The sequence below is a fragment of the Anabrus simplex genome, chromosome 3 (genome assembly GCF_040414725.1).
Source record: "Anabrus simplex isolate iqAnaSimp1 chromosome 3, ASM4041472v1, whole genome shotgun sequence".
NCBI lineage: Eukaryota > Metazoa > Arthropoda > Insecta > Orthoptera > Tettigoniidae > Anabrus > Anabrus simplex.
In genome coordinates, this window is record NC_090267.1 from 117,275,206 (window position 1) to 117,299,379 (window position 24,174).

The window sequence follows — 24,174 nt, forward strand, 5'->3', positions numbered from 1 at the left end:
ACTATTCACATCTGCTAGTACCAATTGCAAAGAACCAGTAGCATAAAAACGTAGAGTTAAAATTAGTTGTATCGGTGTTAACGGACGGTTTCTATTAGAAGGATATTCCAGTCTATTTTCAACTTGCTCTAAAAGTTTCAGTACTATCCTCTTGGAATGTCTGTACCTAGTTACAAAATTGAAGACATCCATTGAGAAGAAATGATCGTTACGGTCAGGAATTGCACGTTCAGGTCTCAGATTTTCCAATAATTCTATATACAGCAATTCAGCATCAAAGTTGTCTCCCACATTCATGATCTTCTAAATAATGTTCTGTAAAATGCTTTAACACTTCCTGTAAAATGCCGAAATGCTTAAAACACTTTAAAAGAGATCTGTAATTTCCAACTACTACTGAACACTGTAGTGTTTACAACACAGATACACAATTTTAAACGAATCGTCATGTTTGAAGGTTGAAAATCGGCGCGTCAAAATTGATGGTGCATTTGACGATCGTCAAAGTAAACAGACACTGAAGAAACGAAAAAATGGATAAACGAATCGTCAAAGTTAAAAGGTTGTCAAATTCATAAAAGAAGCTTGGTGAAACCGGCCATTAAAGTACCTTAGTTCCCTTGTATGCAGTGATGGTGATAGTGTTCCGGATGCTCGTGCACGTAAAAACACCACTTGAATGAAGTGGAGCCAAGTGACTGGGATCCTGTGTGATCGCCGGATGCCCCTACATCTTAAGTCAAAGATCTACAGAATTGTAGTGCACCCAGTTGCCCTCTATGGGTCAGAACGTTGACCAGCAACGGCAAAGCACAAGCGGGTTCTGCACGTGATGGAAATGCGAATGCTCCGGTGGAGTCTTGGACTAACACGATTTGACCATGCCATGAACAAGGATGTTCGACGAAGGATGGGAGTTGCACCAATTGGAGCGAAACTCCAGGAAGCCAGGCGTAGATGGTATGGACACGTATTACACAGCAATGACAACTCGGTGGCAAGAACAGCCATGTGCCTTGACCCTAGCGAAGGGAGACCGCGTGGTAGACCCAAGAAGGGGTGAATGGATCACATCAGTGAGTACATGGAGTATGTGGGCGTCACCCATGAGGATGCCTTGCATCGGACGAAATGGAGACGGACCCCGCCACAGTGCGGGAATAATGATAGGAAGAAGAAGTAGTTCTTCGTACATATTATATGTAACAGCATTTAAGAAATAAAGAAAGAAAGAAAGAAAGAGAGATGGAGGCACTTCTGTGTATGTGGGGCTTGCCCTTTCTCCATCTACCACCCATGGATTGTACATGTATACTTTAAGGAAAATAAATTATAATAATAATAAGAATAAGAGGAGAAAGTAAGTAAGAAAGCATAACTGCCAACTTTTAGAAACCAAAAATAGGAAGATTTTTTTAATTCTTGGATTTCATCACATATATTCCACCACGGTCTAGGATAAAAAAAGGTCAGGATACAAGGCATACATATCTACAGCTACAATGCGAATTGACCATTAAATTTAAAGTCTTAAACTAAGAAAACATAAAAATGGTTACAAGAAAATGTACTTATTCATTCTCATTTATGACACATACAAATAACAACATTTATGTCACACCGACACACACAACAAAATGCTTAATACCTTATTTTCTTGCGTAATTAAGGCACTTTTTTGACGAAAAATACAGGCGAAAATTTCGGATGCGTAAATTATTCAAGGAATTCAGATAATTACAAATTATTTACAATTCATTTACATTTAAAAGATACATCAAATAATATATAAACACAATTGGTTCAACTCATTTGCGGTTATCGTCATTTTATTACAAGTTGTCCATTTCATGACCGTATCGATGTTTAATGTCGAAACATGTCCTGTAAGTTTTAATTTTATTCAATTTTGCCTGAGGCATTAATAAAGTATCGATTAGGTGGTTATTTATACTTACTTCTTTATCGTCATTTGGCGTAAAATTCCAGGGTACGATTATTTCTGAAAAGTACATCAGGTAAGTTAGACACGTGTTTGAAGTACCGACACTGGAAAATATTCTTCCCGACACGAGCTGACAATACGACCTGAAGTGAAATAAACATGAACTAATAAAAGTAAAATTCATGTAAAGTCATAACAATGACATACCGGTACCGGCAAAAAAAAGAAAACTGTCCAACACGAGAAGGACCGGGCATCGAAGGCGGGACCCTGCTACATTACCTCAAACCGTTCGTATCCAATCTTGTACGAGTGACGTGTCCATCCACCCTTTTTCTTAAATACGAACGTGGATCACTCGCGGAAATTTTGCTTTAGGCATTGTTTTTAGTTTTAGAACAATGTAGGGTGCAAGCTTTCTGCCACCAGCTGTTACAGCAAGCATTGCAGTGCATCGTTTTTCGCTTATGGTAGGCGTACGATAACACTGTATGTTCCTCCTTTATCGATTGTTCGACTTTGTGGCATATGGAAACATTGGCGTCTGACCTGCGGTTCCTATAAGGGGGATCAAATATTCCTTCACTTCACGCTTCTCAATCACAAAGCGATGAAAAGGTTGAAATCATTATCTTTTTTAAAGCATAATGCTGTTCTTCGTCGCAGAGAAAGTCCATTTCTCTTCATAAAATTAATCAAGCCTCAGCTAACCTTCAAATCCGAGACACTGATTCCATGTGTAGCGGCTATTTCTCATTCTTATTTTGTGAGAATCTGCTTATCCAACATTGAGTAACAAAATCATATATTTAAGCAGATCCTCGTCTACTTGCGGAAAAGCCGCTTTTCGGTCCGCGAAATGCTTTGCGAGACTAGTTGACCGCTTGAAGTGCACTTTTGTTACCGCGGTAGCGCAAGTTTCATTTGGACACTGAATACTTGCTGCCCACTGCCCTATCCCCGTATGTTTCGGCGTAACAGATCACAGCGAGTTTGTATGATGCAGTATTACTCGAATACTGTGGAATGACAAAGAATTTTGAGATCACAGAATGTCCCGTACCCGAAACACTCGTAAAACTAGTGCAGTGGGATTTCCTGACGGCTAATAGCAGCACGTTGCCCTGTATTTGGAAGGCCTGCTTTCGCAATAGGAACCCTGCTACTTGAGTAGTTGACATCTTTATTTCGAAACCCTTCCGGAGCTGCGTGATGGATGTTCGAATTTGTGGGTGCATCAAATACGTGAACATTTCTTTTTCTCCCCTTTTCACCTAAAAATATTGGGATGCGTAAATTATGCAAGGGTGTCAATTACGTGAGAAAATACGGTAGTTTCCTTTATCAGACGGTAAAATGAAAGGAAATTTATAGGTATCTCTGAACACTTGGAGATAAGGTTTGTAATATTCAACCAATTAAATGTATGCACTTAAATACGCGAAACTAACGCATACAGAACAATTCAATATGTACCATACATTATTGATGATGATGATGATGATGATGCTTGCTGTTTAAAAGGAGCCTAACATTGAGGTCAACGGCCCCTCCATACATTATTAACATACGACTTTGACCGGGGGGGGGGAGCATAGAAATGCAAGGAAAAACACGTGGCCTACAACTCTGACGAAACTATACACAGAAACGATGTTAAGAGCGCCCGAACAACAATAACAAACTCATTCTTCCATCCCAATTAACTGAGTCGCTACTGCACGCTAGCCTCTCATGCTTGCAGGACGATTGCCACCTGGTGAGCGGGAAACACGATACACGAAGGCGACGGACGAAACACTCACAAAATAAAGCATCAAATAAATACGCCTGAAAATGAGGTTTCGTAAATTACACAAGCACATAAGAATTTATCGTTTATCCTAGGGGAAGAGTATTGGCCGTACTCATGGTTACAATGGTCAAAAATAGGAAGAAGTAAAAGTAAATCGGAAGATGAGTTAAAAACCGGAAAGTTTCCGGGTAAATCAGAAGAGTTGGCAGGTATGAGAAAGCAAGCAGTTTTGGAGGATCTTGATTATTCTAAGTATCCAGTCACGACTTAATTAACAATCTATAAGATAGTAGATAGACAGTAGGTAAGACAGGAAAATAAATCACACACCTGAAACGGGATGCCTGTAGCCGATTCATCATTTTCTCTCTAAGGTTTCCTGTTTGTCCATCCTTCTTCTGTTGCTTTGCCACAGATGAATTAGTATTCTGCTGGTTTTGCATAATTTGCTTCAATTTCTGAATGAAATGTGGAGATTTTGAACTTGGATTGGGTTGAGGACCAGGAGATTCTAATTCTCCATCAGTGTTTGGAATTTCTTCCTTTTTCTTTCTCCTCCTCCTTTTCTTCTTCATTTTATTTTGTGAAGGTGATTCAGTCTGGCTGTCCTCAAGTATCTGATTGGCTTCTTTGCTAACACTGGAGTCCTTTTTTTGCTTTTTCATTTTATGGGTGTCGTTTATTGACTCAACATCTACAGCTATTGAGTGTTTTCTCTTCTTTTTGGATGACAGTGGACTTGACTCTGTACCCTTGTCAATGGCACTGTCATCACTGAACTTTTGCTTTTTGTGATCCACTTCCATATTGCTATCCAGTAGATGTTTCCTCTTCTTTCGTTTTGAAGATTTTGATTCACTTGATTGCATTTCACTCTTTTGATTATTCAAATTTGCAGCTGTGGATACCTCAGCAGATTCAGCTAAGTTGGACTTCCGTTTCTTCTTCCGTTTCTTCTTCTTCTTCTTTGAGACATTTGATGCATCTTCAACTTTAGTTACATCACCAACAGAAATATTTTTCAAATGTTCATCACTTGTGGAATTACTTCCCTTAAATGTTTTGCCAGAGGGAGACTCAGAATCTGGATTTTGAATGTCCTGTTTTATAGAAGAGTTCAGTTTGTTCTTTTTCTTCTTTTTCTTAAGCTTTGAGATGTCTGACAGATCAGAACCAGTTTCTTGAGTACCAACAGAAATACTGTCACTGGCTGTACTTGAATTTTTCTGCAGTGCAGCTTTCCGCTTGAGGTTCCGTCTTTGCCTCCTAGTTAATTTAGAAGAAACAACGTGTGGCACAACCGCTCCATTCTGTTTTATTTGTTTACTTGTCTTAAACGATGCTGTGAGTTTCTTTTTATGCACTGGTTTCAAATGTGGCCTTTCAATACCTGAATCACCTCCCTCATCACTAATGGGAGAGTTTTGAAGAGACTGATGCTTTTTCTTCTTCTTTGCATGAGAATCCTTCTCATAAATACTACTATGAGAATTTTCTTGAGAATGCAGTTTCTTTGGCTCATCTACATTCTGGGACGTATTAGGAGATGATTTTTCATTTGAAATTTTATTTTCTTGTAATTTCTTTTTCCTGAGTCTTTTCTTTTGTGATTTACTTAATTTATTGCCAAGTAGATTTTCAGTTTTCTTATGTTTTACTTTACCAGAAAGTATTTTAGGAGTGAGAGTCTTTGGAAAGTTGCTACCCTCCTCATTCTCAATACTCGTTTTCTTTCTCTTTTTCTTTTTCCTTTTACTTGGAGCATTTATGGAGGAGTCAATTTTCTCTTGGGATTCTTCTTTGTAGGTGTTACTTGCATTTCTTTCTGGCGAAGGACCAATCGGTCCTGTTTTCAGCTTCTTTCTTTCAGATTTCTAGAAATAAAGGAAAAAAACAATGACTATTAACAAAGAACTTTTAAACATGAGATTAAAATGTAAAATATCTATGAACCCATGCAACTAGTTCACAATACAAGTATTTAGTGGGATGCAGATTTAGAAGTGTCCAGAAGTTTGCTCAGATTTATAAAACCAAAATCTTCATGAATGTTGCATTCATCACTTTTTGGTAGAGTCATCAGGTGTGCTGAAACTACAGGATATTCTGCCTCTGAAGGCCATAAGTGTATTGTTTATGATGATTTGAACATGTAAAAATACATCTAAGATTGGCTCAAATTTTGAAATAATATTTGTATGCTTTGGTTTCATTACTTTAACAATGATCAGGACAAGTGACAGGCAGTTCATTGTTGTTCTTAGATGCAAACTGAGAGTTAACCACAAGTAAATCATGAATGATTATTCAAAGAAAAAAGGAAATATGAGATGTTTATTTAAAAATGCAGGAACAATAAAATAATTCAATTCAGGGGAAAACAGTAATTTAGAAGAGAGTTATGTCAATAATAATAATATTTTTCCAATTTATGATTTATTTATCGTATGACTTTTGATGCTGGGAGTGTACGTGGATATGTTTATCTCGCCTGGCGCAGCCCAACGAGGGTAGGACGGCATCTGCCGTGTATGAGAACTGAGTGTTTTTGTAGTGGAGAATAGTGTTCTGTGTAGTGTATAAGATGCGGGAATGTTGAGGACAGTACAAACTCCCAGTCCTCAAGCCAGGGGGAAAAAATCATTTAAGGTTAAAATCTTCAACCCAGCCAGGAATCGAACCAGTGGCCCTCTGAACTGAAGGCAACTACACTAACCATTCAGTCAAGGAGCCAGATACTTTTTCCCTTTGGACATGGTGATGAGAAAATATATGTATGCAGTTACATGTTTCTACAGTACCTCATGGAAGATGAGCAAATATATTTATTAACATACAAGAAACCCCTCAACATTTTTAATGAGTATTAAAAAAAGAAGGGGGAAGTGTTGGATAGAGGACCCTAAAATAAATACAGAAAAAATACTGCTGCTTCACTGTCAGTGAAGAAGTAGGTTATGAAATCACATGCCTTACTCCTTCTGAAAGGCTAGAATGGAAGATAACAGTAATTAGCTCTTCCACTTTCCCGAGCCACATACCTAAAAGTGGCTAACTCTCTCCAATACATCAGTACAGGGTACATCATCACCATCCTCCTCCTTTCTTCTGCATTTATAGCACTTCTCCATCTTCCTCTCACCTTCCACCATTCCTCTTATATCATTTTGTCCCAGTCCAGCTTTCTTCTTCTTGCACTCTTCTTTATTGAATCGATCCACTTTGCTCTAGGTCTCTCTTTCTCTTTCCCTCAAACTTCATCTCCATCATCTGTTTTGGTAGTCTTTTCTCCTCCATCCTCTTTGCATGTCCAAACCATCTTAGTATTTTTTTTTTACAATCGGCTTTATATCATCGCACCGACAAAGATACCGGTAGGTCTTATGGCGATGATGGGATAGGAAAGGCCTAGGGTTGGGAAGGAAGCGGCTATGGCCTTAATTAAGGTACAGCCCCAGCATTTGCCCGGTGTGAAAAATGGGAAACCACGCAAAACCATCTTCAGGGCTGCTGACAGTGGGGTTCGAACCCACTATCTCCCGGATGCAAGCTCACAGCTGCGCGGCCCTAACCGCAGGCCAACTCACCCGGTCCATCTTAGTTTACTCCTATCAATTCTCTCATTTAGGTTTTCCATTCCAACCTCCTTTCCCACATCCTTGTTTCCCAATCTATCTTTCCTTGCCTTTCCTGTCATGCTTCTAAGTATTTCATTTCGCTGGCTGGAATCCTGCTCTCCTCTCTGCTTGTAATTGTCCAGGTCTCAGCCACTTAAGTCAATATGGGTGCATAATATATTTTGTACACTACGCTTCCTTGGTACTTCGTTATTCCAGACAAGGTTTCTTACACTTTGGTAGAATGTATTGCCCTGTTGCACCCTCTTGCTAATCTCCATGCCCAGCCTTGTATTTGGCATTAATTCACTCCCTAGGTATCTGAAACTGTCAATAATTTTAAGGCTTTGATCACAAATTTTCAGAATGCCTTTCTCTTGTCTTTCTCCAGTTGATATCACCATGTTATTACATTTCTCTGTGCTGATTTTCAATTTTCTCATTCATTGCATCAAGTTGTTCTTATACTTCTTTGCTGTTTGTTCCCCAGATCACAATATCATCTGCAAATAATTTCATCTCCCTATTCCCATATGCTACCTTTGTCTCGTTTACAATTTTGTCCATAACCATTAGAAAAAAAAAGATTAATGACAGTATGGGGTACAAATAGTTCCACAATTCAGTAGTAAACAGCTGTAAAAGACCACCAGTGAAATATTTGCTGAGGGACATACAAGCTTTATAGAGATTTTAAAACTGAATGTTCTCGGTTTTGGTGGCCGAAATTATGTGAGGGCTGGAAGTCATGAATTTGTGTTCAACCAAATGTGATTAGGTAGCAGTGAAATTAGAAAGAAAAATGACTGGGTACAATAAAAAGTAGCAAACTGTTCCATGGGGTGTTACTGTGAAAAATGGATAAGGAAGTGGTGTTAGTGTAAGTGCAGGCAACCAGGAACACTGGCAACAATGTGTCCTACAAACTGTTGCAAATGAAAGGACATGAAATGACTAAAAATAAGGGAATTGATGGAATCCAATTTAAAGCCAGCAGAGGGTGGGCTGTGCACTTCAAGTGAAGAAACAATCTTAGTCTTAGGATGTGTACTTCATTACGTCAGTAACTGTCTGAAGACTACACAGATTGAGTCGAAGAAATTTCATCAGCTCATGTTACAAAAGCAGCAAGAACACCAGTTTCTCCTTTTGCAGATAGGCAATATAGACCAAACTCCCATTTATTTTGATATGTTGAGATATTCACCCGTAGACATACTTCAAGTCGCCTCATAAACAACTATGGGGTCTGAACAATTGGTGTACTGTTGTGCTGCCAATCACAGCAGAGGGTAAGAAACTACTCCCATACGTTAACTTTAAGGGAAAAACTACACCCAAAGGCAATTTTCCTACAGGGAGATGGTTGGTGGTGGATTAATGTTAGACCGACTAAACACTATATGGGGTCACAGCCCAGGAGTGTTAATGCAGAAGAACACTATGTTGGTATTAAACCGTTTTTGAGGGCACTTTGTCGTCTGTAAAATACAAGCTGCGCTGAATGACCACCAAGCCTGCATAATTCTCTACATAAAATTATATGGGGAAAGCTGAGGTACCCACCCTTAGGCACTGTATAGGACTGCCTTGTATCTCTATTACTCCACTGCTGAGTATACCAGCCCTGTACAGCATCTGTCCACTCATGCCAGACAAGTTGAAACTGCTTTGAATGAGTCATGTAGAACTGTCACTGGATGCCTGAAACCATTACTTGTCGACAAACTCTACTCTCTGGCTAACGCAGCACATTCTGACATGTGCTGCGAGACCATGACACAAACCGAATGAAGTAAGCCAAAGATCCCACACATCCTCTCTTTGGTCACCAGCCTTCACATAGATGAGTCAAATCATTGAAAATTTTGTGCAGACCACAACAGTGCTCACTGCAAGACCTGAGGTAGCCAGATGGCAATCCACCATGCCACATCTGTCAGAGTGGATGAAGGCCAAAGAAAGTCTTCCTGCAGGTCATGATACCAACTGGTAAATCAACAGACTTCAGTGTGGCATTCGAAGATGTAGAGTGAATCTACACAAATTGGTATACCTGGAAAGAACAGAGTTCAACAAGTGTGGGCAGACCTGAACAGATGTGAATTGTGTCCATTCTCTTGTGCAACACAATAACTAAAGGAGAGTCATGACAATGCTATTGATGTGGCCCGTTTCTGGGTGAAGAATATTTGACTATAGATAGCCCACATTTATAGCTACCGAGCTCGATAGCTGCAGTCACTTAAGTGCGGCCAGTATCCAGTATTACATGTGATAAATATCATTTTTGGTCCGTATTGATGATATTTGATTGAAATAATAACATTAAGTTATTTATTAGACCACCTAATCAATACAAAATCGTCTTGGATGATTTACATAAATTTGTTAGCTAATAGTGGTACATGTTTCGCCTTCCCTGAAGGCATCATCAGCCATAGTCTTAACCTTAAATTAAAAATAAGCGTCTAAATAACATGTAGTAATGAAATGAATTTTAAAATCTTGAAGAGATTTGAAGTAAAATAACATTAAAAATAACAATGATGGTTTGAAAATACAATGTGATGAGATATAATAGTGGAAGTATTAACAAAATTAACATCAGAAGGCTGCTGAAATAAGTACAATGGATAAAACAACAGATTGTTATACAACAAGTAGTAAGATTGCATAAAAGTAAAGTTGATAGTCTGGCGGTTATAATTAGACGATGGCGAAAAATCGTATATAATCAAAGTAAAGAAGAGAGAATAAAAGTCAAAGTTAGTCGAGAGATCCGAAGTTAATCATGATCTTGAAGATAAAAGACGAAAGTCAGATGCATATGGTGAAGTTGTAGAACACGTTGAGGATATGAAGTTGGTGAATAGAAGTTGAAGAACAGTTTCAAATAGGATCACTATGGACCATCTCAAAATTTGAAGTGATGTTCAAATGTTGTAAATTGTGAGTTTGTAGATATTCTAGTTGAAGAAGTATATAAAAGTGGAATCTGTAAAAGGAAGCAAGAAACGTAAAGTTAATTGTGTGAAAAGATATTTGAAAAATATTGAAGTAGAATCGTGTGCACTTACCATTTGACGGTGACAAAGATAGCTTGTAACATTATGAGTTAGAAGTATTTGCAACAGTAGACTTCTTGCTACGTGTGTTATAACTGAAGTTTTGTGCTGGAGGGGGATCTGTTTGCGTTGACGTAACTGTTGGAGGGGGGCTGCTATTGGTGGGAGGGCTCCACACAAGGATTGATATAGACAGGGAACTGAATGCAGTGGAAGGAAACAAAGCAAAACAAATAGTTGTTGACTCCAAGAAAAAGTTGTAGAGAGATTTTGGTATTAACCTACCTGTAAAGGCTAGGTCAAGCAACAGGGAAACCTTTCTGGACTGTAATAAAGAATCTTAGACAGGGAGGGAAATTTTTTTTTGCTAGTTGCTTAACGTCGCACCGACACAGATAGGTCTTATGGCGACGATGGGAGAGGAAAGGCCTAGGAATGGGAAGGAAGCGACCGTGGCCTTAACTAAGGTACAGCCCCAGCATTTGCCTGGTGTGAAAATGGGAAACCACGGAAAACCATCTTCAGGGCTGCTGACAGTGGGGTTTGAACCCACTATCTCTCGGATGCGAGCTCACAGCTGCACGCTCCTAACCGCACGGCCAACTCGCCCGGTTAAGGGAGGGAAAAAAGAAAAAAAAGGAAATGAACAGTGTTTAAGGTAAATCAGGTGAACTCACAATAGATCCCAGGGAATCACTGGACAGGTGGAAGGAATATTTTGAAAATCTTCTCAACGTAAAAGGAAATCTTCCTGGTGATGTCGCGAACAACCAAGCTCATGAGGAGGAGGACAATAATCTTGGTGAAATTATGCTTGAGGACTGGACAAAAGCAGTAGCTGTGGGAAGGATTACAACAATTATAGAGGTATCTCAATGATCAGTATACTAGGCAAGATGTTCACTGGGATTTTGGAAGGCAGGGTGCGATCAGTGGTTGAGAATAAGTTGGATGAAAACTAGTGTGGTTTCAGACCACAGAGGGGCCGGCAGGATTAGATTTTCAGTATGCGCCAGGAGACTGAGAAGCATTACAATTGAAAAATGCTACGAGAGGAATAGCCTATGACAAGAGTACCAAGGGAAAAGATGCTTGTCATACTAGGTGGCTCTGGGATTAAAGGTAGATTATTAAAATCAATCAAAAGCATTTATGTTGACAATTGGGCTGCAGTGGGAATTGATGGCAGAATGAGTTCTTGGTTCAAGGTACTTACAGGGGTTAGACAAGGCTGTACTCTTTCACCTTTGTTGTTCATAGTTTGCACGGATCTTCTGCTGAAAGGTATTTATTTATTTATTTATTTATTTATTTATTTATTTATTTGTATTCTTTATTAAGTGGCTAAGTTAGAGCTCTTGGCCCTCTCTTACACTTAACCACATACAATTTTTTTGTTTTTACAGTGTTAATCTAAAATATATTTCTAATCAATTACTATTATTGAGGTATTTAAGTCAGATAAGGAATTACAATAATGCAATTAATTACGATTACTGAAAATGAAAACCTACAACCTGTGTTCCAGTCTTAGACCGGGTCAGGAATGTAATGAATGAAACATATATAGGCTAGTATTAGAATGGGGTCGCCACTCCCAAGGTCATTATTAATGACTGCTAGATGCAATGAAATGATAATGGAGAGTGTTGCTGGAATGATAGATGACAGAGAAAACCGGAGTACCCGGAGAAAAACCTGTCCCGCCTCCGCTTTGTCCAGCACAAATCTCACATGGAGTGACCTGGATTGAACCATGGTATCCAGTGGTGAGAGGCCGACGCGCTGCTGTCTGAGCCACGGAGGCTAAATTACGATTACTACTGATGAATAATTATAGGATAAATAGAGAGTGGATAATAACAAAAAAAAATCAACTTGTAACCTAAAGGATATATCTACAACTAGCTTAAACAAAAAATTCAAATATATGGCTAAAATAAATTAACTGAGTATTAGTATGTTACAATCTGAGTATGTTAAAATCGATGTTAATATGTAGTCTATTTCTAGGAACAGTCTATAGCCTTAAATGACAGTAATAAGAACGCAAATGGGATAACCTAAGAACTTAAATTTAGTATGTAATTTTTGGTTTCATCACACGCCATTCACCCCTACATTCATTCAAGTCAACTGTATGTACTCTGGAGGAATTTACGGTAGGCTATTTTAAATGTACTAGACGAGCGAGACTTTTTAATATCTTCTGGGATCGTATTCCATAACCTTGAAGCAGAGACCAGGAATGAATGGCTGTAGGTATTTGTTCGATGCAGTGCTATTTCAAATAGTGATCCAGAGCGAGTGTTAATTTCGTGGAATGAAGAAAGAAGCCTAAAATTGGACGATAAATACGTGGAGCTGTTTGAAGGAAGTAACTGATAGACGAGGGTCATTTGGTGCGTTTTTCTACGGTCATTTAGACGTAGCCATCCCAACTTTTTGCAGTCTGGCGTTATATGAGCATCATCAACAGATCAGATGTAAGGCTTTTCAGGCATTTGCTCTATTAACCAGCATTTCATCTTAGGTCTGACACTAGACTCATCAGAGTGGGATGTGTCAGACCCTACCCACTTACTGTTTATTGAGATATTTAAGTCAGATAAGGAATTACAATAATACAATTAATTAATTAATTAATTACAATAATACAATTAATTAAGCAAACGCCTGAAAAGCCTTACATCTGATCTGTTTTTGACATGCTCTATTGGTGACAAATATCTAATTCCCTCCATGGGAACTTAGAATTTTCCATATGAGCATCATGTCGGAGCTGGCTTGGTGTTTTAACCTTCCGTCAGTCGCAATATATAAAGTTTCAAGGCAGGTCGGAATGAGCCTGAGAGATTCTCCTATGTATAAGTTTCGGGAAGTTCAAGTGGGCAGCTATGATGTACTCCTTATGTTATATAGGTGTGTTTGAGTCAGTTAAAAATGGTTTAGCAAAATTCTGATCCCAAAATAAGCTGCATTTTATGACCATATATTTTCTTCAAAATTTTAGGTATCTTTGCAGTATTTACAATTTTAATCGCAGAGAAAAACTTATGTTGGCGGAAACTATGTTCATATGTCTCAGCAATAACAACAAACATGAGAAATGTCATAAACAGGGCTAAACAGGTCATATATTCTTCAGTAAGGATTCTACAAGAACACTAATATTTTGCACAGGCACTAGTCGATCATGTTCCTTTCTTTCTTCATGGGTTTGGCGGTCGTTACATCTTAAACAACGAATCAAGAACTTAAATCTCCTGAGGCTCATTACCAGTGCAAACTTTTCTATACCATCTCCATCAGTGCCCCAGAGATCTTCAAGGCTCTGCCTATTCCCTCTGTAAGATCCTGCCAAGTACAATAGGCCAAAGAATGCTTTAATCTCTATCTGGTCTGTAAGCTCAGCATCCCTTTCACGAGTAAAATTTTGTTTCACGTAGTCCACGTATTGATTTGTGTAAGTTATAATAGTGTCTATTATTTCCTCCGTAAATAAACACTACCAGGAGTCAAGCGGTGATTTAGCTTGCCTTGCTTGTCCTATAACTCCAGGTAGATGTCGTACGAGATTGTGCTTCCTGGCGCGGACCCGTTGGGATGGCGGCATCGTACACCATTTTGTCTTGTCGTCTTTCCCTTCATAATAATTAGCACTGGCCTCTAATGCTCCTTGTTCATCAGCATCGCCATTGTCATCCTGTTCTGTTTCCGAGTCACCATCTCTTGATTGCAGAAGATTGTCACTGTTTGTGTCACTTTCGTCTTCAAAATTCTCATGTAACGCATTATCATCTTCATCCAGCAACAGTCGTTGGACATCCTCCACATCTTTTGCTCTGTCTAAAATGTTCCTTCCTACTGGCCATAATGTATGGTAAATCTAAAATAAAGAGGAATTGGGATGTAAGTAGTCGCAATGTGCCTGTGAGGCACCAGGCTTATATTGCACTATCTACATGCTTACGTGGGAAATTACACCAAATTTAGGGTAAACAAATAATTTAACTACTTGCAGAACAGCAATTGTTTGCATCACTTTGAAACACCAGTCGCAACGGGAACAGTCGCAATGATCTACCAGATCAGATGGAACACTTCTGGCTTATGGAGCGAGTGAACACAGACTGCCTGTCACATGACTAACGAACATGGCAAGGAGCGAGGCTAGTCAGAGGATAAGAATTGTAGGTCCGTGCATTGGAGCGGTAGCGACCGATGACTACGGCCTGTGCCTGTCAGATCAGTTGCGACTGACGGAAGGTTAAGGGGCCTAACATCGAAGGTCATCGGCCCGTCGGAGCTGGAAGGCACATCGAATGCAAGAGTTCTGTACACGTTGTAGCTTTGTTGCTTGTTCACAGGTTAGATCAGTCAATAAACTGTCACAGTAGTCAAAGACTGGAAATAGAAGTGTCTGTATGACTTTTAATTTAAGGTCCAGTGGGAGAACATTTTTATGACGCTTCAAAGGATAAATGGATGCATGTACTTTTCTGCACACATTAGTTATATGCTCATTCCAGGTCAGAGTCTCATTGGTAGAGAGGGATTCAGTTAGGTGAAAATGTAGTAAGTAGTTTGGCCTACGCTGAAGACTTGGTCTTAATGGCCGATTGTGCCGAAAGCCTTCAGTCTAATATTTAGGAACTTGAAATTATGTGCAATGAGTATGGTATGAAAATTAGCTTTTCCAAGACTAAATTAATGGTAAGAAATTTAAGAGAACTGTTTTTTTTACAACTGGCTTTACACTGCACCAACAAAGATATGTCTTATGGCGATGACGGGATAGGAAATTGCTAGGAGTGGAAAGGAAGTGGCCGTGGCCTTAATTAAGGCACCGTTCCGGCATTTGCCTGTTGTGTAAATGGGAAACCATGGAAAACCATTTTCAGGGCTGCCAACAGTGGGGTTCGAACTCACTATCTCCTGATTTTAAGCTCACAGCTGCGCGCCCCTAACCATATGGCCAACTCGCTCTAAGAGAACTGAATGCCATATTGAGGATATAAAGCTGGAAAAAGTAGATAATTTCAAGTATTTAGGATGTGTTCTCTCAGGATGGTAGTATAGAAAGTGAGATCGAATCAAGGTGCAACAAAGCTAATGCAGTGAGCTTGCCGTTGCGATCAACAGCATCCTCTCTTTTTTTTTTTTTTTTGCTAGTTGTTTTACGTCGCACTGACACAGATAGGTCTTACGGCGACAATGGGACAGGAAAGGGCTAGGAGTGGGAAGGAAGCGTCCATGGCCTTAATTAAGGTACAGCCCCAGCATTTGCCTGGTGTGAAAATGGGAAACCACGGAAAACCATTTTCAGGGCTGCCGACAGTGGGATTCGAACCTACTATCTCCCGAATACTGGACGCACTTAAGCGACACAGCATTCTGTAAGGAGGAAGTCAGCTCCCAGACAAAATTATCTTTACATTGGTCTGTTTTTAGACAAACTTTTCTTCACGGGAGTGAAAGGTGAAAACTGGGTGGACTCAGGATATCTATCCATAAGGTAGAAGTAACAGACAGGAAAGTTTTTTTTTACAATTTGTTTTACATTGCACAGACACAGATAGGTCTTACGGCGAGGATGGGATAGGAAAGGGCTAGGCGTGGGAATGAACTGGTTGTGGCCTTAATTAAAGTACAGTCCCAGCATTTGCCTGGTGTGAAAATGGGAAACCATGGCAAACCATCTTCAGGGCTGCCGACAGTGGGGTGCAAGCTCACAGCAGCCCCCCCCCCCCCCAACCGCATGGCCAACTTGCCTGGTAGACATGAAAGTAGCAAGAATGATTGCTGATACAAACAAGTGGGAACAGTGGCAGCAGGGTACTCGGAATGAGGAGATAAAGGATCAATTAAGAATTAACTCGATGGATGAAGATGTATTTATGTATGACGGGAGGAAAGGTGCCAAAAATATCCTGTATAGCATTCTTCAAAACTGCTAAGTCATGGCCTGTGCAGTGGCCTCCACTACAGGCACCGATCATGTGTCTTGGTAGGTGCGCTAGTTACCAAATGATGAGCCCGAATTGGCACACTGGGGTGAAATGCTGACAAACCAAGAATGAGTTAGCTGGAAAATGTATTATTTCCAATAAGAGATCAATTATATTGGAATTATGAACCTACTCATTCAGGACAAATATATCAGGATCTCTACGGGAATCAATCAATCAATCAATCAATCAATCAATCAATCAATCAATCAATCAATCAATCAATCAATCACTACTGATCTGCATTTAGGGCAGTCACCCAGGTGGCAGATTCCCTATCTGTTGTTTTCCTAGACTTTTCTTAAATGATTACAAAGAAATTGGAAATTTATTGAACATCTCCCTTGGTAAGTTATTCCAATCCCTAACTCCTCTTCCTATAAATGAGTGTTTGCCCTAATTTGTCCTCTTGATTTACAGCTTTATCTTCATATTGTGATCTTTCCTACTTTTAAAGACACCACTCAAACTTATTCGCCTACTAATGTCATTCCACGCCATCTCTCCACTGACAGCTCGGAACATACCACGTATAATAAAGATGTTGGTTCCCTATGGGAATCAACATCTTTATCATCTGATGGCCAGGCAGGCATCAATTTTTGAAAATGAGAAAAAGTCTCTCATAGTGCATTGGCACTGCCGGTGGCTCCAAGTAGCCTATGCAGTGGCCTCCATGGTATGCACTAGCCATGCGTCTTGGTGGGTGTGTGCTATTTATCAACTGATGAGCCCAACTTGGCACAATGGGGTGAAATTCTGGCAACCAGGAAAGGGTCAGCTGGAAAATTTATAGTGTCCAATAACATACCCCTTAGTCGAGCAGCTCATCTTTTTTTCTTCTAAGCCTTCCCAGCCTAAACTTTGCAACATTTTTGTAATGCTACTTTTTTTGCTGGATATCACCCAGAACAAATCAAGCGGTTTTTCTTTGGATTTTTTCCAGTTCATGAATCCAGTAAGCCTGGTGAGGGTCCCATACACTGGAACCATACTCTAGTTGGGATCTTACCCGAAACTTATATTCCTTATCCTTTTCATCCTTACTACAACCCCTAAATACCCTCATAACCATGTGCAGAGATCTGTACACTTTATGTACAATCATATTTATGTAATTACCCCAATGAAGATCTTTCCTTACGGTATATTAACACCTAGGTACTTACAATGATGCCCAAAAGGAACTTTCACCCCATCAATGCAGTAATTAAAATCTATATCATCTAATGGCCTAGCATAGGGTGGCCAGACATCCAGTTTTTAAAAGGACTGTCCCTTTATTTTAGTGCCTGTTCCATTGTGCTGGCCATTGTGTGAATGGTGCTGAGTAATGACATTTGGAGCACAACCAGTGTCTGCGTGTTATGAAAGGTGTTGCTCATAGGATCAGTCGTGCTGTAGAAGCACCTTCCGGTCAGGTGAGGAAAGCAATGGCAAACTACCTCACTCCTCATCTTGCCTAGTACACCTCCTTTGGCCTCTGTCATTGGTTTTTACAGTTTCCCTAAAACTGCATAGCCTTTGGTGGTGCTATTTGAGGATCCAACCAGCCTCTGGGCTGATGACCTGACAGACAGACAGACAGACAGACAGACAGACAGACAGACAGACAGACAGACAGACAGACAGACAGACAGGACAAATATTTCAGGTTCCTCATAGGAATCAATATCAATATCTTACCCCCCAATCTCACTCCTTCCCCCTCTTCTCCACTCCCCTTTGATGGGACTGTCTCTAGCCGATCACATGCCCACACTCATTCAGATGTCAACAACACTTGTGAGTGTGTGCTGGTACACTCTGAGGCAGGAAGATAATCACTGAGCAGTTTCAATCTATTATTCACCTCTTTTTTATTCAATACATCAATTCTTTTATATGTTTCCATTACTTATTTCTTTTTCTTTCATTTTTCTGATTGCTAATATTAATTTGTTTGGACTTTTCAATCAATGTTCATCATAATAGTTCCATATTGAACTAAGTTACCTTGTGGAAATGAATGACAATTATGTTATGCCATAACAAAGGAACATTTTAGCTTCAATTTTAACACTGATTCTACTGCTTTTTAAAGAAAACCAAAAAGTACTGTTTTTCAATCTTCATTTTTACATCCAGTAAGAATTTTATGTTTTAAATACGTTCATGTGCTTAAATTTAAATGTCTTTGTACTTTGTTAATTTTATTTTTCAAGAACACCAAATAAAAGTTGTTTTTTCATCCTCTTTTTAGATGCAACCAGCAATTATTTTATAAGATGTTTGTTAATGTATCTATGAGTTTTATTTTTTACTTAGGCCTAATTGCCTTTGTACTCTTAATTTTAACGTGTATCTCCAATGTTAGCTGAAGATTGTCCATATAAGGACCGAAACGTGTTGTAATTTAAGATTAAAATGACTATTTATTATAAATGAACAGTACAGTATTGAACTGGTGGATATATATTTAAAAAACTAAATTTCCTTGCGGAAATTAAATGATCTTCTAATTAAGGCCATGATCGCTTCCCTCCCACTTCTAGCCCTTTTCTATCCTGTCGTCGCCATAAGACCTATCTGTGCCAGTGCGATGTAAAAGCGAATTATAAAAAATTAATAATAATAATTTCAAATCATTGTTATCCGTATTGAAGATACTGAATGTAGGATGCTAAAAGGTTTGTTTTGTCACCTATTCAATACATATAAATTTTACAATTTAGGAATTTATTATTGATTCCACTTGAGACATGTTTGCCTTGAGGAGATAATTTGACTGATGATGCCCTCAATGAAGGGCGAAAAATGTCTCAAGTGGAATCAATAATGAATTCCTAAATTGTAAAATTGATATGTATTGAATAGGTGACAAGACAAACCTTTTAGCATCCTACATTCCTTATAGGAGTCGAATTCTATATCAACGTACTATGTGGGCGATGTTGAAACACTTTGGCTGTACTAAACGCTTTGATGGCCTGGTCTGAACGTTCCATGGCGGTATGTCTGATCAGGTTCTTCATCAGACAAACTTATCTGAAGCTTTCCCTCTCACAGATAAATTGAAGCAAGGCTGTGTACTTTCCCCAATACTCTTTCTTGTGTAGGCCTACATAACTGCTATGCTCTGTGATACATCATCTATCACCACCACTGGCATTGAGTTAAGGTACTGCTTGATGGAAGTCTCAACTTGATGAGAATTCGTTCACATGGCTTGAACTCATGTACTAAGATAGCTGAACTGTAGTATGCTGATGACAATGCATCACCTGCTCTTACGCCTGAGAAGCTGCAGCAGTTAGTCAGTAGTATCAAGTGCAGTTGTGAACATTTTGGTCTCACCATCAATGCACATAAAACTAAGATTGTCTCGTATGCGTAGAGGCGCCAAAGCAATTTCCTATTATAGGAGAGGGACCAGAATGACAGCAACCATTATCATAAATGCCAGTGTTATGCACTGTTTTAAGTTTCTCTCTCACTCATTAATTCATTACCGATCTGCTCATACTAACTTCATACGAGTTCAATATTTATGTTCAAAATCCTGCTAGATAACTACTAAGAAGTCTACCTTCCCTCAGTTTACTTGAAACCAATGAACAGTTCCCTGTTTCTCATATTTAGCTACAGAAGCGTCTTCAACATGTTTTGAAGGAAAAACAGGACCAGCATGGAAACAGAAAGAAATAATGGCACATTGGTGTATAAACCTGAAGAAGTAAGGGAAAGGTGGAAAGAGTATGCAGAGTGCCTATATGGTCAAAGAACAAATGATACAGAAATAGAAGATGAGACAAGAGTAACAGAAGACGAAAAAGGATACAGCATTCTGGAAGGGGAGGTAGGAAAAGATCTGAATGAAATGAAGAATCGCAAAGCAAGTGGGATTGATGGATTACGGTAGAGCTTTTTAAGAGTCTTTGAAATAAAGGAGTGAAAGAGCTAACATATCTCTGTAATAAGATATATGAAAGCGGCGAATGCCCAGATGATTTTCTTTCAGTAGTAATGGTACCAATTGCAAAGAAAGAGAATTCAAAGAAATGTGAAGATTTTAGAACCATCAGTCTGATCACACATGCAGCCCAAGTATTACTGAAATGGAATGGCATATGGCTCGCCAGATGCAGGTCTTTTGATTTGACTCCTGTAAGCGACCTGTACGTCGTGATAAGGATGAAATGATGAAGAAGATGGCACACACACACACACACACGCAGTCCCCGTGCCAACGAAATTAACCAATTATGGTTAAAATTCCCGACCCTGCCGGGAATCGAACTCGGGACCCCTGTGACCAAAGGCCAGCACACTAACCATTTAGCCATGGAGCCGGACAAATTATTACTGAGAGTACTGAACAGAAGACTTCATGGAAGGCTAGACAACTGCATCTCTGAGGAACAGTATCGCTTCATGTGAGGTAAAGGAACAAGGGATCAATTGGACTATTAAGAACATTAGGTGAGAGGTACATTGAAAGAGGAGGAGAAATATATGCTGTGTTCATTGACCCGGAAAGAGCTTTTGACAGAGTACAGTCGAAAAAGTTAATGGACATTCTAAGCAGGAATGGAGTCGACTGGAAGGAGAGAAGGCTGATTAAGAATCTGTACCTACAGCAGAAGATAAGAATGCAGATAGGGAATGAGATGACAGAGGAAACCACAATTGGAAGGGGAGTAAGACAAGGCTGCTGTCCCTCCGCTATACTTTTTAACATGTATTTGGAAGAGATTATCCAGAAATGCATGAATGGAAAAGGAGGAGTGAAAGTTGGTGGTAGGAGAATAGAATGTATTAGATTTGCTGATGACATGGTCCTACTGCCAGAGAGTGAACGAGGTATGGTGACGATGCTAACACATCTAAATGCTGTCTGTGAAGAATTTGGAATGAGAATTCATAAGAAAAAGACAAAATGTATGGTGATAGCACAAGAAAAGTGAAGACAACTAGGCTATAAAATTAGGCCAGGAAATAATAGAACAGGTGGATGCTTTCAAATACTTGGGAAGTGTAATAACAGAGGACATGAGGTGCAAACTTGTACTGCGATTGCGAAGGAAGTATTTAATAAGAAGAGTAGCCTTTTTTGTGGGGGCATGGATAGACTTGAGGAAGTGATTCGTGAAGTGCTTTGTATGGTGTGTGGCACTGTATGGAGCTGAGACATGGACATTGAGAAAATAAGACAAAGGAAGGCTGGAAGCATTTGAGATGTGGATTTGGAGGAGAATGGAAAGTATACAATGGATAGAAAAAGTAAAGAATGAAGAAGTCTTGAGAAGAGTTGAGAGTGAAATATATTAAAAGTAATCAAGAAGAGAAAGCACAATTGGACTGGTCATTGGATGAGGAGAGACTGCTTGCTTATAAATGCTATAGAAGGAACGGTAAGTGGAAAAACACAAAGAGGGCAGAGAAGATATCAGATGCTGGACAGTATCAGGATAGAATACAAGTATGAGGAAACAAAGAGGATGGCAAGAGACAGGATTGCGTGGAGAGCTGCCATGTGAAGACCTGCCATATGGCAGATCACCGATGATGATGATGATGATGATGATCTATCCTCGCCGCTAGATGGGGGCTTCATTCATTCCATCCCTGACCCGGTCGAATGGCTGGAAACAGGTTGTGGATTTTGTATGGTATGATCATGTAGATGCACTACATGGAGGAATGTTAGGTTTGCTATCCATTATATTGTCCCAGAGAGCTGAATGAATTACACCTTGCTTACACATTTTGAAAGGCGATCGAGGAAAAAACAAACCAAAAAACATAGTGACATATGAAATCCGTTCTTGTTGATGCATTCAACGTAAAATCTGATGTCAGAGAGTGTATTTTAGCACTTCCAGCACTCACTGGATATGGTCTATTCAGAGGCTAAGGAGATAAGAAGAGAACACGATTCATGAAACAAAATTTGAGTTACAAAAGTAAATAACGTTTCCGAATGATATCACGTTCTTTGCTGCGGAATAGAAGGCAATACGATGAACGGTTATGAAGACATAACCTAAAATCACAACAGAAAATTAAAGTCTCCTGCTCCCATTACTTACCGATCCGAACAATTGCTTGTTTAACTTTTCAGAAGATTGTGTGATTTCCCACTTCGGAGATTCAAACATTTTCATGTTTAAATTTTCAGAGGGACTAAGTTCACTGATTACTTCTCGTACCACATGGTGAGTTTCTTACTATCAACAGGGGGGGATACAGTACAGATGTAAACAGCTACTACCAACTTTAACAAACAATTTTACCGGGAAATGTGAGGTAGTGAACAACTTCCCAGTATAAAAGTATTTTACCAATTTTGATTTTACCACGCACCTGCGGTATTCTATTTTTTATTTTGTTTTACAAGTTAGATATTATTTTATAGGTCATTGTATATTGTACCAAATAATGTACGACAATACGAGACACTTGGCAACGGTTTCTTCTACTTCACCAGTGGCAGATCCCCTAAAAAGGGGGGGGGGGGGGAGGGGGGGAAGCGAAATATTATTTTAAACATACCACAAAACCAAAACAACGAGTTTCAGTTTACATTTTGTAGTAAAACGAGAAGAGAGAACCGTACTAAGAGGCTACATATCCCTTCAACAAATCAAACTTTTAATAGTTCAACACATTTTCATGCATATTAAAGCATTGTTAAATGGCTTTTAGTGCCGGGAGTGTCCGAGGACAAGTTCGGCTCGCCAGGTGCAGGTCTTTGATTTGACTCCCGTAGGCGACCTGCGCGTCGTGATGAGGATGAAATGATGATGAAGACCACACATACACCCAGCCCCCGTGCCAGCGAAATTAACCACTTATGGTTAAAATTCCCGACCCTGCCGGCAATCGAACCCGGGACCCCTGTGACCAAAGGCCAGCACGCTAACCATTTAGGTATGGAGGCGGACTTCTATTTCTTGCTTAAAAGTGTCAACAACATGGCTCTGGTCAGTGCCGTAACAGGAAACAACATTGTAGCTTTGTAGTACTGTTGCACCCTCTCAAATGGAGCTTCATTCCCGCCGCCAATTTTCGCTGGATTTTTGCCTTTCTTGGAAACTCTGCTGCGCTAAATCCACATTTCTCTTCTACCTCCGTGCAGTGATTGAACAATATTGATTTTTTAAAAAGTTCTTCAGTTCTAAAACTTCAACTGTCCTGTTTTTCACTGATTTTACAACTTCGTAGGCCACACTGCTGGTCTGTAGCGTCTTTGATAATGAGTCACATTGCGTTAGAACTTCTGAGTTAAAGCAAATAAAATAAACAATTGAAATCCTCAATGCTTTTTAACAGAGCAGAGTCAGTCAGTGACATTTCTTATAGAGCCGACAGAGTGGCTTCAAAGTTATCTAACAAAATATTATAGGCCTATAAGTATTTATTTACAAGTAAAATTAATATAGTCTAATCTGAAAAAAAAAGTTTCTACATAAAGATAAAATTTTGACGTAAAATTTGTTTTCCTTCAAAATATTGAGGTGGCAACTGCTACCCCTTGCCACCCCCGAATTACGTTAATGATAATAATAATAATAATAATAATAATAATTTCGTGTGGCTATTTCTAGCCGAGTGCAGCCCTTGTAAGGCAGACCCTCCGATGAGGGTGGGCGGCATCTGCCATGTGTAGGTAACTGCGTGTTATTGTGGTGGAGGATAGTGTTATGTGTGGTGTGTGAGTTGCAGGGATGTTGCGGACAGCACAAACACCCAGTCC

At 39.5% G+C, this 24,174-nt stretch overlaps 1 protein-coding gene across 1 annotated transcript in view; it reads right to left on the bottom strand.

The window, feature by feature from the left end:
• LOC136866054 (ribosomal RNA-processing protein 8) overlaps positions 1-22,639 on the bottom strand; it is a 55,279-nt gene extending 32,640 nt beyond the window's left edge. Inside the window, exons 1-2 of the mRNA XM_067142691.2 lie at positions 22,508-22,639; positions 4,071-5,614 (exon numbers count right to left, since the gene is read on the bottom strand). Of these exons, the coding sequence (XP_066998792.2) occupies positions 4,071-5,614; positions 22,508-22,582 (1,619 nt within the window). The 5' untranslated portion in view covers positions 22,583-22,639. The remainder of the gene's footprint in view (positions 1-4,070; positions 5,615-22,507) is intronic.
• Between the last annotated feature and the right edge of the window lie 1,535 nt (positions 22,640-24,174).